This window comes from Moschus berezovskii, chromosome 7, assembly GCF_049115385.1.
Source record: "Moschus berezovskii isolate FMDL1 chromosome 7, NW_MosBer_1.0, whole genome shotgun sequence".
NCBI classification, from domain to species: domain Eukaryota; kingdom Metazoa; phylum Chordata; class Mammalia; order Artiodactyla; family Moschidae; genus Moschus; species Moschus berezovskii.
Window position 1 is genome coordinate 90568618 of NC_142466.1, and position 15691 is coordinate 90584308.

Here is a 15691-nt window from a genome sequence, read left to right on the forward strand (position 1 = left end):
TCCAATAGGACCTGTGTCCTTATAAGAAGAGGAAGACACACCAGGAGTGCACAGCATAAAGGCCACATGAGGTCACAGTGAGAAGGCAGCTGTCTATATGGCAAGGAGAGGACTCTCACCAGAAACCAAACCTATCAGCACCTTCATCTTGGACCTCCTGTCTCCAGAAGTGTGAGAAAATAAATTCCTTTTTTTAAGCCACCTAGTCTACTGTATTTTGTTATGGGAGCCTTATCTGACTAATACATCTGCATCGAGATCCAACCCTCAGTACATTCAGAACAGTACTTTTTATTTTTCTAGTGCCCAAACCAGAAACAACTCCAATTACCATAAACAGTAAAACAGATAAATTATATCTATACAATGAAAATAAAAGAACACAGCTACACACAGCAGTGTAGATGAATCTTACCATCATAATAAAGTGAAAGCAAGATACAAAAAATATATAGTTTAATTCCCTTTATATAACCTCCAAAAACAGGCAAAACTAAATTCAAGTATACATACAAACTTAGAAAACTTACAAAGAACTCAAGAAAATCATTACAACAAAAGTCAGAATAGTAGGTAAGGATTCTGTGACCCCCATCTCATGACCTAGGTAATGATTACAAGGGTAATTATTCATTCAACTACAAATTCATGGATGATGCCTTTTTTTCCTATGTCTAGATATTTCACAATTGTTTAAAGTACTTAAAATTATATCATAAACTAAATGTAGGCAAGTCCAACAATATTCTGATTTTTCTTATGATGACTAGGTTAATACCTTTCCTACACTTCGGTGGTTTGTTTTTCTCTGTTTGTAGATGTCCCTGATTATTGATGCTGTAAGCATGTTTATTTAGCCTAATGAATAATCCAGAGCTAGATGCCAACGTTTTTCCATGCCTTAGAGACATGGAGTGAACAAACCACGTGAGCTCTTTACTTTCAAGGAACTGCAATCTGATTTAACCTCCCTAAATCCAAAAATGTCACCCTGATCCATTTAATACCACTGGTCACAGGGGACTGTTCTAGGAATTAGATGTCTGGCCTCATGCCTGGCACCTAGCAACTGTTCAATAAAATTAGTTCCATTCCACATACCCAGGAAGAAATGGCAGGTCTCGTGTTTGTAGTTCTACCATGGGGAAAAAAAGAAACAAACTATGTATATCAAATTGTATTTACTCTTTATTCCACTCACAGGTTTTATCTACCCAAGCTAAAAATGAAAATTTAAAGCAGGGATCAGCAAACTGGGAGGGCCCAAGAGATAAATCTAATTCATCTTCTATTTATGCAAATAAAGTTGTATTAGAACATAACTACATCGATTCATTTATACACGTATCATCTACACCTGCTTTCAGAGAACAGTGCTCAATAGCTGCAAGAGAGATAGTCTGGCCCACAGAGTCTAATTATTTGCTATCTGGTCCTTTACCAAACAAGCTTGACAATTTCTGTTAGAGAGTTTTGCTGTTTCAGAAGACACTTAGTATTTACTTAATATCCATTGCTAAGCACACACTTTTACTATCATGTTACATTAGTGGACCACTGAATGATATGAAATCTTTATTAAAAAGTTTCTAACCAGCAGGAAGCACAGGGTATATGGAAATGGACCTGTACTCTAAGATCAATTTGTAATTTTATAGCATTTTCACACCTTCCAACATAGCTATATGTACTTTCCATCACATACCTTTGTAGGAATTTTCTTGTCAAAATCAGGAAAGTGAATTATTTTATTTAGCTTGGACACATATAGTATCATTATGGTAACTGCCATCTAAAGAAAAGGGAAGAGAAAAACTTCAGCAAAATATCTAGAAAGACTATTTGAGGTACAAATACATCATCAGAAGAAAAGAGATTCATCAAAAACATATGTATCGGAAAAATCTATTTTCTAGGTTCCAAAAAAATTATTATTCCTTAAAATGCTGATTTTTTTGTCACTGCATAGATTGCATTAGAACCACAGGCAAAAAGTATAACATTAAATAGACTTACACATATACACGTGATCTCAAGCGGCTCAGAGGGAAAAAACAATGGTGTACCCCAATCAGACCAGGGTGACCACAGTCAGTGAGGCTGCTTACTGATCCTGAACCATACCTCCCACGTACTGAGCATATGGTCACCTTCCCCCATAAAGTAAGTGTTGGGCTGAAAAGGGGGGGGGGAAGGAGGCAAATTTCACACATAAATATATTTTGTAAAGTACACAATTTCTGTAACACAGAAGACATTTTCTCTCCACCGAGCCAGTGTTACAAAAAATATCTCATTCAAATGCTATTCAGCTGGGTTACACCAGGTATATCAGAAATACTCCAGATTATTATTACAAAATAAAAAGTTTTAACACCATCTTTCTATGCAAATTTTAGAATTTATTCACTTTTCTCCATATTAGGATGCAAAAACATAAGGACTCCTTCAACATGATTATTGTCCTAAACCTTGAGCCTGAGTGTACAGATAGTTAGGATAGATTTATATAACTCAAGCTCACTCTGAATAATAACTGTAGTTTGCATTTATGACTTACTTTATAATTCTTAACAGAAATATACCAACACTATGTAAACTATTCTGCAATTCAGATTTTTAAAATTTGGTCTACTGGCTTCTTCCCTTACAAACTACAAATCAGAAAGGTTTTTGCCTTAATTGAGTACAAGACAGTGAATTTATTTGCCTTGGGCATTACATAGGGCATATTACCACATACTATTGATCTTTTAAAGCACTTTTTTTTTCTCATTAAACTTTTTTTAATGGGTCTCAAATTCTGTGACAGATTTTTGGTCAAGTTGTTTTCATTAAAAAGTACTGATTTTAAAAACTAATAACTTAAATTGCTACACACAAAACATATGGTCCACAAAAACATTCTCCTTTCCTTCTGAAGGTTTTACGATGCATTGTTACCATTAACCAGTCTTTTACTATTAAACTTAAATGGCCAATTGAAACAAACAGCTCTAAGACCGTTCTTTCACCACTGATTAAGACTGGGGTGGCAGGTATTGGGGATAATATTCATTTAGCCTTCTGAGCTTTCTGGGCAGACTTGGTGACCTTGCCTGCTCCGGCTGCCTTCTTGTCCACTGCTTTGATGACACCCACAGCGACAGTCTGTCTTATGCCACGCACAGCAAAACAGCCCAGAGGAGGATAGTCAGAGAAGCTCTCGACACACATGGGCTTGCCAGGAACCATATCAATGATGGCAGCGTCACCAGATTCCAAGAATTTAGGGCCATCTTCCAGCTTTTTCCCAGAGACGATCAATCTTCTCCTTCAGCTCAGCAAACTTGCAAGCAATGTGAGCTGTGTGACAATCCAGCACAGGTGCATATCCAGCACTGATTTGGCCTTGGTGGTTCAAAATAATCACCTGAGCTGTGAAGCCAGCAGCTTCCATGGGTGGATTATTTTTGCTGTCACCAGCCACACTGCCATGACAGACATCTTTGACAGACACGTTCTTGACATTGAAGCCCACATCGTCCCCAGGAAGGGCTTCACTCAGTGCTTCATGGTGCATTTCTACAGACTTCACTTCAGTTGTTACATTGACTGGAGCAAAGGTGACCACCATGCCAAGTTTGAGAACACCAGTCCCCACACAACCCACAGGGACAGTACCAATACCACCAATTTTATAGACATCCTGGAGAGGCAAACGCAAGGGTTTGTCAGTTGGGCGAGTTGGTGGCAGGATGCAATCCAGAGCTTCAAGCAGGGTGGTTCCACTGGCATTGCCATCCTTACGGGTGTCTTTCCATCCCTTGAACCACGGCATGTTAGCACTTGGCTCCAGCATGTTGTCACCATTCCAGCCAGAAATTGGCACAAATGCTACTGTGTCGGGGTTGCAGCCAATTTTCTTAATGTAGGTGCTGACTTCCTTAACAGTTTCCTCACATCTCTTCTGGCTGTAGGGTGGCTCAGTGAAATCCATTTTGTTAACGCCAACAGCTAGTTGTTTCACACCCAGGGTGTAAGCCAGAAGGGCATGCTCACGTGTCTGCCGGTTCTTGGAGATACCAGCTTCAAATTCACCAACACCAGCAGCGACAATCAGCTCAGCACAGTCAGCCTGGGATGTGCCTGTAATCATGTTTTTGATGAAGTCTCTGTGTCCTGGGGCATCAATGATGGTAACATAGTACTTGCTGGTCTCAAATTTCCACAGGGAGATATCAATGGCGATACTACGCTCACATTCAGCTTTCAGTTTGTCCAAGACCCAGGCATATTTGAAGGAGCCTTTTCCCATCTCGGCAGCCTCCTTCTCGAACTTTTCAACTGTTCTCTTGTAGATCAGATGGCCAGTCGTGGTAGACTTCCCTGAATCTACGTGCCCCATGACAACGGTGTTGATGTAGGTCTTCTCCTTTCCAATTTTGGCTTAGGTTTAACAGTGGTTTTCATGACACCTGTGTCCTGGCGGCAAACCCATTGCGAAAAAGCTAAAGTACTTCTTTAAACATATTTTCACACTGAACCATAAAGATATATTTTTTATTACCTTAAGGAAACACTGTTTCCTTGTTATTTTTTCACCCTAAAATGATGTGCAAGGAGTATCTTATTAGCAAAACATTGAACTAGAATAATGTTTATTTGTATAAATTCCAGATTCACAATTTAAAATTTAGTTAACAGATATAATTTTTATAATTTTTTCTCCTTGTAAACGAAAAACAAACAAAAAAACCCTTCAGTCCCTGTTAACATTTGTCTACTAGAAATCACTAGCGTATGACAAAAAAAAAAAAAAAAGTAAGCAAGTCACAAAATAATATTAATGGAAAATTTAAGAAGCAGCCAAATGTGGGTAAGTTTGAAAGTTTATCCAAGCTTACCCTTAGACTTGAGAACAAACATCACGAAGTTCAGGAAGGAAACTGCAAACCTGTTTCGTTTGGCCCATAGAGAGTTTTATGAAAAAATATGAATCTGTTGCCACCATTTACAAATTGGGAGGTCTGCTGTGAAAATAAAATTTCCCTGACTCCTGGTGAGCCTCACCTCATGTCCCCAATCCTTTTCTTAAACAAGCACAGTGACTTCAACTGTGCACACTCATCTGTAACCCAGCAGACCTTGGAGGCTTTCAGTCTGCTGCCCCCTTACTTAAGGGTAATTAAATTCTATTAAGGAAGTTAGAATTAGTCATTTTCCCTACAAATACAACTATTCCTAAATTGTAAAATGAAATAAAATGTATCAGTACTTCACGTTGTCTCACCCAAAGTACCACAGTCCTCTGCCAACTGAACAAATTAGTAAACCACAGTCTTAAACAAAAGCACTTACAATTTCATCATATGTAGTAACAAATAATTAAGAGGCTAATTTATCTTTTTTCACTTACCTGTCCAACTCCAAGAACAATTGGTGATGGGAAACTACAAAGAATATAGAATAACAAATAATTTTAGCAACTGATGAAAAAAGTTGAAAACAATATACAGCACAGAATGACAAGAGTTATTAAAAGGTTATGTTATTAAAAGCTTATTAAACTTATTAAAAGGTTATTAAAAAGTCTTAGACTATTTTTTCTGTCTTAGTGAAAACATCAAATTTGTTCATTGTTCATTTCTTTTCCATTTTTTAAACTGATCATTGCTAAACTGGGCAAATCTCTATTGACCCTTGAGGTAGGCTGTCATATTAACAAACAACACAGCTGTATATGTAGAAAGCCAAAGTAATCTGGGGATAAATTACTAGAATTAATAAATAACTTTAGCAGAGTTACTGGATAGAAGATGAACATGTGAAAAAATCACTTCTAGGTCTATATATCATAAAGACACAAAAAACATAATAATTTTAAAGGTGTTCACTTGCAATAGCACCCAGAAACATCAAATAATACTAACTGGGTATTTTGTGGTAATAAAAAATTTTTACTTTTTAAGCATGAAATGATATTATGGTGGTTTTTTTTTTTTAAACAAAATAGTCCTTCTTATCCTTTAGAATTTCATAATAATCTGGTGGGAGATGTTGGAATTGAGAAGAGGAGCGATACAAATGTAACAAGCTTGTTGAAACTGGATGATGGCTACATGGAGATTCATTAATGCTGGCTTCCTTTCTTCAAAATAATATACCTAGGTACAAACCTAATAAAATATTTCTAAGAGCTACCTCTACATAGAAAACTATAAATCTATATTTAAAAAATGAAAGAAGCCCTAAATAAAGCTCATGGATTAGAATCAATATTGTAGTGAACAATTATCCACAAACTGATCTATAAAATCAAATCTCTCTTTACAAACAAGAACAGGTATCTTGTATTGACCCTAAAACTGAATTTCAAGGCAAAAGCAAACATGATCTAAGATAATTGTGGAGAAAAAACTTTGGAGGACTGATTCTGCTGGATGCCAGTATTCTCTCTTTTTTTGGCTGTAGCATGCTGGAATCCTAGTTCCCAGACCAGGAATTGAACCCATACCCTGCTACCCTGCAGTGGAATCACAGAGCCCTAACCACTGGACCACCAGGGAATTTCCCAGGATTGATTTTGAAGTCACAACAAATGAGAGAGTGTGGTATTTGCACAATGATATTCTAACCAGACAATGCAAGAGAACAGAGATGAGGACAGATACACACCTACATGGAAACCTGACTCATGACAAAAATGACCATACAGAGGAGTAGGGAAAAGACAGTCTTTTAACAAATGGCACCAGGCAACTGGATACAGAATCTTACTCTCTACCTAATACCATACTTAACAAGGCAGCACATCACCTCACCAGGCTCACTCACTGTCCAGCTCTTCACTGGCTCCCAGTCATTCTGTCCAGCTACTAAAAAGAGGGAATATCACTCAAAAACCACTACCAACAACAATAACACTCATCCCCTAAACTGCATGTCACAGGGAAACATACCTATTTCAGATAGGGTGAGAAGAGAATAAGGAACTAACCTACTTTGTCAGAGAAAACAGAATGACTGGACAGCACCACCATGAAAATAAAATGAAATCTAATGGATGCCAGATGTGTCACCCAGACATTTGCTTCTAGACTGAAGCCCTCATTCCCCAGTTTCCCAAGAGCATCCTCAGAGGGAGAAAGATGCCTTGCCAACAGCCCCTAACTCCCTGAGACCAGCCTGGGTTCCAAGCCTGCACGCCTGTGCAGAGGTATAAAGGCCAAGGGCCCTTGACCCAATTCAAGACAACTCTGTTGAGCCCTTCCAGCTCCAGAGACCCTGGGATCAGGCTCTGTTGCAGTGAAGCATAGCCCAGCTTCTCTCTCTACTTAATCCTGCTTCCCTCACTCCCCAACAGGAGTGGGTCCCAAGAGCACTGCCCAGTATACTTTCCTTGCATCTGAGAGTCTCCTTGCCCAGGAATACAACCTGCAACATCAAACAAAATAATAAGACTACAACATAAACAAACAGTAAAACGACAAAAGGCTTACTGAAGGAAGACCAAGAGCTCAGCCGAGAAGAGAATGTAACACAAGAAAAGAAGGCACCTTTTTAACTGTTTCCAGCTACAGAACACCTTAATAAGAAGATATCAACAAAACCAACAGCTCAAAATTGAGATAACAAAGCAAACAAGTGAGATGAAAAGGGAACCACAGATCTAAGGAAACCAACTGAGGAAGAAAACATAACTGCCGTTATGAGTAACTTAGAAACAACACGGAAGTAAATGACTGGTGCTGAAAACTGAATTACCAAGATGAGGTAATCAGAGTGAATGAACGGGGAAAAGAAACATTCTCAAAGATAAACGGATTTAGAAAATAGATACCACCAGAAAGGGCTAATTTCTGCGCTGTTTTCTCTCAATAAAGAGAGAAAATAATTCAAAGATAAAAAAGGCAAATTTGTTTCCTTGACATGAGGAAAATAAGCAAACTCTCCAGATTTAAAAGCACATTTGTTGCAAAAAACTTGTTAAGAATATTCAACACGATGAATACAGCAGCCATGAACTCTCCATAAAAACAGCACCCTGAAAAAAAAAAAAAAAACAGCACCCTGCAATGGAATCCAGCACTTAGGAGTCAAATCAAAATCCTGAACTCTGGAATGGAGACACCGCGATAAAAGGCTGCTGACTACTGTATTCATTTAGCATAGACCAGATTCAAACAACTGTGGGATTATACTTACCCAACAGGATGCTACACTGTAAAAGAAGACATGGAGGGGAGGGGAGATAGGAAGAAGTACACAGGTGTCATGCTTCATAGCAGAGAAGCCATACATATAGTCCAAAACTGAAGAAACATATTTGAAAGTCAACAATTCTTTTCACTGAACTCTAATTTCTCTTCTCTCCGTTCAATTCAGTTAAAACTAAATTTCATACATACATGCAACTTGCAGCCCTCACCTGAAGCCTTCAAACACAGCCAGAATGACTAATGGTGTTCAGCTCAGTTCAGTTCAGTCGCTCAGTCGTGTCCAACTCTCTGCGACCCCATGAATCACAGCACGCCAGGCCTCCCTGTCCATCACCAACTCCCGGAGTTCACTCAAACTCATGTCCACAGAGTCGGTGATGCCATCCAGCCATCTCATTCTCTGTCATCCCCTTCTCCTCCCGCCCCTAATCCTTTCCCAGCATCAGAGTCCCTTGGACTTCAAGGAGATCCAACCAGTCCATTCTAACGGAGATCAGTCCTGGGTGTTCACTGGAAGGACTGATGCTAAAGCTGAAACTCCAATACTTTGACTAATGGTGTTACAACCCTTCATATGATGCAAGTTGAAATTTACAGGGTCCAGTATTAGTATAAAGCCAAAAATGTTTATTCTGAATGTAATCAAGCCTTTAGCTCTAACTTTCAGTTAAAGAAAATAGAAAGTAAGTCAAGTGAGACTTCAAAAAATAAATCAAACAATCATAATAGGGGACATGTTACAACACACCTGGGTCAGGCATTTCAAAGTCAATATCAAGGGGAAGTGGAGAAGGAAATGGCAACCCACTCCAGCACTCTTGCCTGGGAAATCTATGGACAGAGGAGCCTGGTGGGCTGCAGTCCCTGGGGTCACAAAGAGTTGAACACAACTTAGCGACTAAACAACAAAAATAATCAGGGGGAAGAGGCGGATGGGAAACTTTTCTAGATTAAAATAAACTAAAAAGACGTATACACTGCATGGAGTTCAATTGGATCTTGATTCAAATGTTTAAAGACAATCATAAAAACATCTTGGAGACAATTGGGATGACTATAGAGGGGCTTCTCTGGTGGCTCAGAGGTTAAAGCGTCTGCCTCCAATGCCGGAGACCCGGGTTCGATCCCTGGGTCGGGAAGATCCCCTGGAGAAGGAAACGGTAAACCACTCCAGTATTCTTGCCTGGAGAATCCCATGGACGGAGAAGCCTGGTAGGCTACAGTCCACGGGGTCTCAAAAGAGTCAGCGACGGAATGGAACAGATAGATTTGGTATTAGATTATTTTAGGGGGTTACTGTTAAGTTTGCTAAGAGCAAAAATGATACTAATGTCAGAGAATATCCATATTTCAGGATAGTTATGTTGAAATATGGCATCCCAGGTGGCACAGTGGTAAATAATCCATCTGCCAATGCAGGAAACACAGGAGATGTGGTTTCCATCCCTGGGTCAGGAAGATCCTCTGGAGAAGGAAATGGCAACCCACTCCAGTATTCTTGTCTGTGAGATCCCATGGACAGAGGAACCAGGCTACAGTCCATGGGGTCGCAAAGAGTCAGACACGACTGAACAGGCACACACATGCATGTTGAAATATCTGACAGTGCAGTGTCATGATGTATGAATGATATATTCAATGGTCCATGAGACTCCATGGACTGCAGCACACCAGGCTTCTCTTTCTCCAAAATCTCTCACGTTTTGTTCATATTCATGTCCACTGAGTTGGTGATGCTATCTAATCATCTCATCCTCGGCCGCCCTCTTCTCCTTTTGCCTTCTATCCTTCCCAGCTTCAGGGTCTTTTCCAATGAGTCATCTCTTCACATCATGTGGCCAAAGTATTGGAGCTTCAGCTTCAGCAAGAGTCCTTCCAGGGAATATTCAGGGTTGATTTTCTTTAGGATTGACTGTTTTGATGTCCTGCAGTCCAGCGGACTCTCAAGAGTTTCCTCCAGTACTACAAATTCAATAGTATCAATTCTTCAGCGCTCAAATATAGCAAAATGTTAACTACTTAATTTCAGTGGTGTATGTACAGATGTTCAGTGTACTTTGCTTTCCACTTTCCTGTGTGCTTGAAACTTTTCGTAATAAAAAGTGATAGAGGGACTTAAGTGTTAATTGCTCAGTCATGTCGAATTCTTTGTGACCCCATGGATTATAGTCCGCCAGACTCCTCTCTCCATGGGATTCTTCAGGCAAGAATACTGGAGTGGGTAGCTATCCCATTCTCCAGGGGATCTTCCTTACCCAGGGATTGATCCTAAGTCTACTGTACTGCAGGCAGATTCTCTACCATTTGAACCACCAGGAAAGTTCAGAGGGACTTTGGTGATCCTCAAACAATTGAATAATTAAATGAAAGCCCCCACTCATTTCCCATTCCTTTTTGAATTAAAGAAAATAATTTATAAAGAAATGAGCAAATAAGTAGCTATATCTATAAAAATACTTTATATAAAAAGTAATTCAACCTTTCTCCAATCCATCCATCTAAAAGATGTCTGAAATTATTGCCTAATGTCAACTATAATTATTTTTAAATTTTTACCCTAATATTTTTCTCTTGTTTGAATTCTTTATAATGATCACACAGAATGACTTTTCTTTTAAAAATTCAAAATATTAATTCTAGATAGTGGGAATATGAACAATTACTATTATCATCTTCTTTGTACATTTGTATATTTAAATAACACCCAATTTTTTAACTGAATTATTTTTGGAGTGAATGCAAGGAAGTGAAGATAGTATGTGTACACAACCTTTGAAAGTCTGACTCTGAAAGGATCAGAGAAATGAGCACCCACGTGGATCAAGGGAGGGTTATTTTTTCTTGAGAAACCTAAACATGTTTTAAGCTGACAGAGAGAGGCGGCTGATGCAGAATACAGGAGGATGATGAAAGGAGCAGGGAGGAGGGGACATCCAGAAATGGGGAGCTGGGCCCTCCACAGGGATCAAGCACTCCCTCCATCACAGCAGAAAGGGGACCTCATCTGACAGTTTCTATTTTCCTCAGTGAAGTATCAGAGGAGAGTGGAGGATGGGGGTGTGGAAGGTTTCAGGGTAAAAGAGAAAGCAGGAAGGAGACATTTCTGAGACAAGGAAAGCAAGGCTCCAGAAGAAACTAGCAGGTGGTAGAAAAGCTGGTTGTGAGGTCTGTGATCATCACATTAAAGTCAACCCAGCCACACCGAAAGTGATTTTTCTCCCAGGACAGTCAGAGTTGCTCAATGCTGAAGGAAAGTTGCAAAAGGTAGGCTGTGTGAAATAAGTACCAGCCAAAGCAAGAGCTGGGAAGGAGTCTTAGGGGCTTCCACGGAGGGGCCCACCGGCTAGACCAGGAGAGAAGGGACGCCTGGAGGGTGGATGTGGCAGAAATACCGGGGCTGCAGCACTAAGCATGGATATCCTGCACAGGGACTGGAGTGGCTGGCAGGGTCACACCGAGCACACGGCCCTGGAAGTGACGCAGAATGTGGGACAAGATGGGCTTTGATGGTTCAGCACATGTAGCACCAAGTCTTGAGGGCTTAAGCGAGTCTGGGTGCAGAGAAAGACCAGGACTCCACTAAATGAGCCACAGAAGCTTAGGAGGCACCATAGAGAGGACAGAAAGGGAGTGCTAAGCCTGGACTCTCCACAGAGCAGAGGCAGCGGGGGGCTTCGAGGACTCAACCCCACCTCCTGGCAACAAGTGGGGCATGACCAGGATCCAGCTCCTTCCCAGGAGCTGAATGGAGCAGTGTCTTTAGGAGAGAGCCAGTTTTCATCAGAGTAGGAGAAAATTAGGAGCTGTTTTTGATTTTTAATATAAACTTCCAGTTCCCACCACTGGAGTCTCTGATTCAATAGCTTTAAAAAAAAAAATCTCTCCCAGGGATTCACATTACCAAGCAAGTTTGGAAACGACTGTGTTAAATGATCTCAAAGCCCTGGATTGCGTAAACAAACAGCAAGTATCAAGCAAATACCTGTTGAACTAAATAGAACTAAGTTTACACTTTTTATTAAGCATTATTCGTAAAATCTTGCATGTCAGAGAACAGTATTAAAATAGTATCAAAAAAACAACTGAGACTGCCTGCACAAGCCTCATGAATGTGACTCAAAGAACCACTACTGTTCCTCTCCCTGTTGGAGTGAGAGGGAGAAGAATCTGTGGGACAAGATGGGCTTTGATGGTTCAGCGCTAGTGTTCTTCTCTGTAGCGCCTCCTGAGCTTCTGTGGCTCCTTTAGTGGAGTCCTGGTCTTTCTCTCCACCCTTCAGGACTTCGGGCTACATGCGCTGAACCATCAAAGCCCATCTTGTCCCGCAGATTCTTTTCCCTCTCACTCCAACAGGATCTGACTCCAAGTCCTTCCAAGGCTCTCTCTGTTCAACCAGGTAAATTTAGCAACTCAATGACCTAAGACTAACATATAAGTAAGACCACTCATCAGTCTGGTACTCCAACCAGACACAATCTACTCAAACTGGAAGAGAAAAAAAATATTCCCTGAGCTACATTCCCATAATCCTGTAAACTATGTAACTACAAAAAGTTCTTCCTTCTACCCGACAACAAAACATTCTATCCTCAAACAGTTAATGTCCGGATCAGATTTCTATGGCTTATTGTTGTAACCTAATAACCCCAACTCTCTTCGCCTCAAAACATTCTCTGAAGCATCCTGAGATGAGAGACTAAACAATGTTTTTGGAACAGGGCTCTCCAACTGTGTATCACATGACAGAAATGTGAAACATATAAGGTTATAAAGGGCTTTGCCTTGCTGAGACAAAAACAACTTCCTCCTTCAATCATGGAACTCAAAATTTTAAAGACGTAAAGGTTATAGCAGGAGATGCCTCATATAATTCTTTCCAGTCAAACACTGTCCTTCATCTTCCAAGCACTCAACTGGTCCCTGCTTCCAAGAAGACGCATGTTTTTGGACTCATTCACTGTTCTGGTCAGTGAGTACACTGCTCAGTCAAGAGCAGAAAGCAGAGATTTACCATCAGACTTCAACTGATATATCTGTCAGCCACTCCCCAAAAGCCTATTAACAGCATTCTCTTTTGATGACAGGTGTTCACTGAATATTATTGAATGAATGAAGGATCTGATCCTCCCGATCTCAACACCGTCTCTCCAACCACTTGCTCATTCAGTTCTAGCCAGATGACCTTCTCTCTATTCATCCAGTAGGCCAAGCTCATGCCCACTTCAGCACATTTTCTTCTGTGTGGAATTCTCTCCACCAACCACTCCACCCCAGGAACTCTCACAGAAAACCTGAAATCACCTTGCTTATTCATGAGCCCACTTGTTTACTTTCCTCTCCACCACTGATAAGGTAGGGGGCTCCACCGCAGGGTGCTTTGTGTTTTTCACAGCTGCTTCCCTGGTGCCAGGGATTGGCACTTAGTAGGTGCTCAGTAAATATCTGGTAGAGGTGGAACCGGCCAAGCTCACCTAGGTTTCATCTTCTGCTAGTTTAAAATAAGGAGGCTGAAGACACTCTGAGGTTTCTTTGTTGTTGTTTAAGTAGTGTTCACTCTTTTCATGACCCCATGGACTGTACCTATCAGGCTCCTCTGTCCATCCGATTTCCCAGGCAAGAATACTGGAATGGGTTGCCATTTCCTTCTCCAGGGATCTTCCCCACCCAGGGATGGAATCTCTGTCTCCTACCCAAGCAGGATGATTCTTTACTACTGAGCTACCAGGGAAGCCCTTTGGACTCTTTATAAAATTCTGATTTTACATTCTTGTAGCACAGTATAGTTTACAAGGAGCCCCCACTTATGACTGCTCATGCCGAGCTCTGGGAGATAATTTACAGAGATGTAATTATCTGGTGGAGCTGGGTCTAAATTCACAGCGCTTTCGATGCCTATACAACCAAAGCAGAATTAAACAAGATTTTCTATCTTTACAACAGGTTCAAGGAAACACAAATTTGTTGGTTTACTACATACTCATAAAAAAAAAAAAAAGATAGAATATGAAATTTTGTTTTCTCCATTTTCCCATGAACATGCTGGTAATTTGACAATGAATGATCAAACAGTGCGAATAAACTCATCCACTCAGGACTCTTCTGATGGTTGAATACTTGTAGAAATAGCTTACATTTGAAGGACACATTCGGATCGCTAGTTTCAGCTCACTGGTAAAAGCACAGGTACGCTTCCTGTCCTGCAGCAGTAAGTCACGGTAAGGTGCGCCCGCGCTGACTTGCTAGTTTGTGGTTTGGTTTCCAGAACAGTGCGAAGGTCCGGACTCTGAATACGTGGCCCGTGCGCAGCGCACTAGCCGCCCAAATTGGCTCCGGAGTTAGCAGCGAGACTTCCCACTCGCCGTTCCCACCCACCCGCCGACCGAGTGCGACCGAAGTGCACGAGAGCAGGCAGCCCCGCGGCTCTCCCCGGCTTTGGGACCTCCGGAGTCCGGCCAGCACCCGCCCAGCGCGGCGCCGGAGCGGGAAGGTCCCGGCATCCCGCGGAGCAGCCGGGCGCCCCCGCGGACTCCTCCCAGCCCCGAGGCTCCCGCCTCACCGGTAGGTGGTCAGCAGCGCCTTGTTGACCAGCACGAGGAGGAAGGAGCAGGTCCCATAGAAGAGGGCCGAGAGTAGCTTGGCCACCCGGGAAGGCAGCCGCGCGGGAGCGGCGTCCGCGCCCGCGCCCTCGGCCTGGCCGCCGGCCGTCATGTCTCGCGGCCGCCCGTCCGGGCCACCCTCGGGCCCGCGCCGCCCCAGTGCAGTCCCCGCCCCCAGGCAGCGCGGGAGGAGGCGCGGCCGAAACAGGAAGGGCCACGGAGGGAACCCCACACGCCCCGCGCCCGGCGCCCCAAAGCTGCCCGCACGCAGGAGCGGGTTCGGCTCAAGTTCGTCGTCAAAGGCACCACCCTCTGACTCTTGTCTGGGTTTGGGAAAGTTTTTAAAAACCCTGTCTTCCTCTAAACTGCCGCCTTAGGGAGAAACGTTAAGACTTAGGGTTTGTTTTGCCCTTTTAAAAAAAAAAATAGTATTTTCAGTCCTGGGTGTTCATTGGTAGGACTGATGTTGAAGCTGAAACTCCAATACTTTGGCCACCTGATGCGGAGAGCTGACTCATTTGAAAAGACCCTGATGCTGGGAAAGATTGAGGGCAGGAGAAGTGGACAACTGAGGATGAGATGGTTGGGTGGCATCACAGACTCAATGGACATGGGTTTGGGTGGCCTCCGGGAGTTGGTGATGGACAGGGAGGCATGGCGTGCTGCGGTTCATGGAGTCGCAGAGTCAGACACGACTGAGCGACTGAACTGAACGTTTAACTTACACACAGTGAAATGCAGATTTTACAAGTCCATAACCGCTGTTTTGACAAATGCATACAGCCGTATAATCACCCAAATCAAGGCACAGAGCATTTCCATCACCCCAAAAAGTGCCCTTTGTGTCCCACTGAAGTCGATCCCCCTGGCATTGCATTCAGATTTCTGTTACCG

The 15691-nt window shown here is 42.0% G+C and overlaps 1 protein-coding gene and 1 pseudogene across 10 annotated transcripts in view; both read right to left on the reverse strand.

The window, feature by feature from the left end:
- The window catches only part of SLC35D2 (solute carrier family 35 member D2), a 59927-nt gene extending 44898 nt beyond the window's left edge, over positions 1–15029 (reverse strand). For 2 of the 10 annotated variants that reach the window (XM_088838112.1, XM_088838108.1), the window contains exons 1-3: positions 14758–15012; positions 5399–5432; positions 1706–1792 (exon numbers count right to left, since the gene is read on the reverse strand). In XM_088838112.1, coding sequence (XP_088694238.1) covers positions 1706–1792; positions 5399–5432; positions 14758–14909 — 273 coding nt within the window. In that variant the 5' untranslated portion in view covers positions 14910–15012. The other 8 variants (XR_016037876.1, XM_088838107.1, XM_088838109.1 and 5 more) reach the window with 8 other exon arrangements.
- LOC148777399 (elongation factor 1-alpha 1 pseudogene) lies at positions 1822–4800 on the reverse strand (annotated as a pseudogene).
- Positions 15030–15691: the final 662 nt, after the last annotated feature.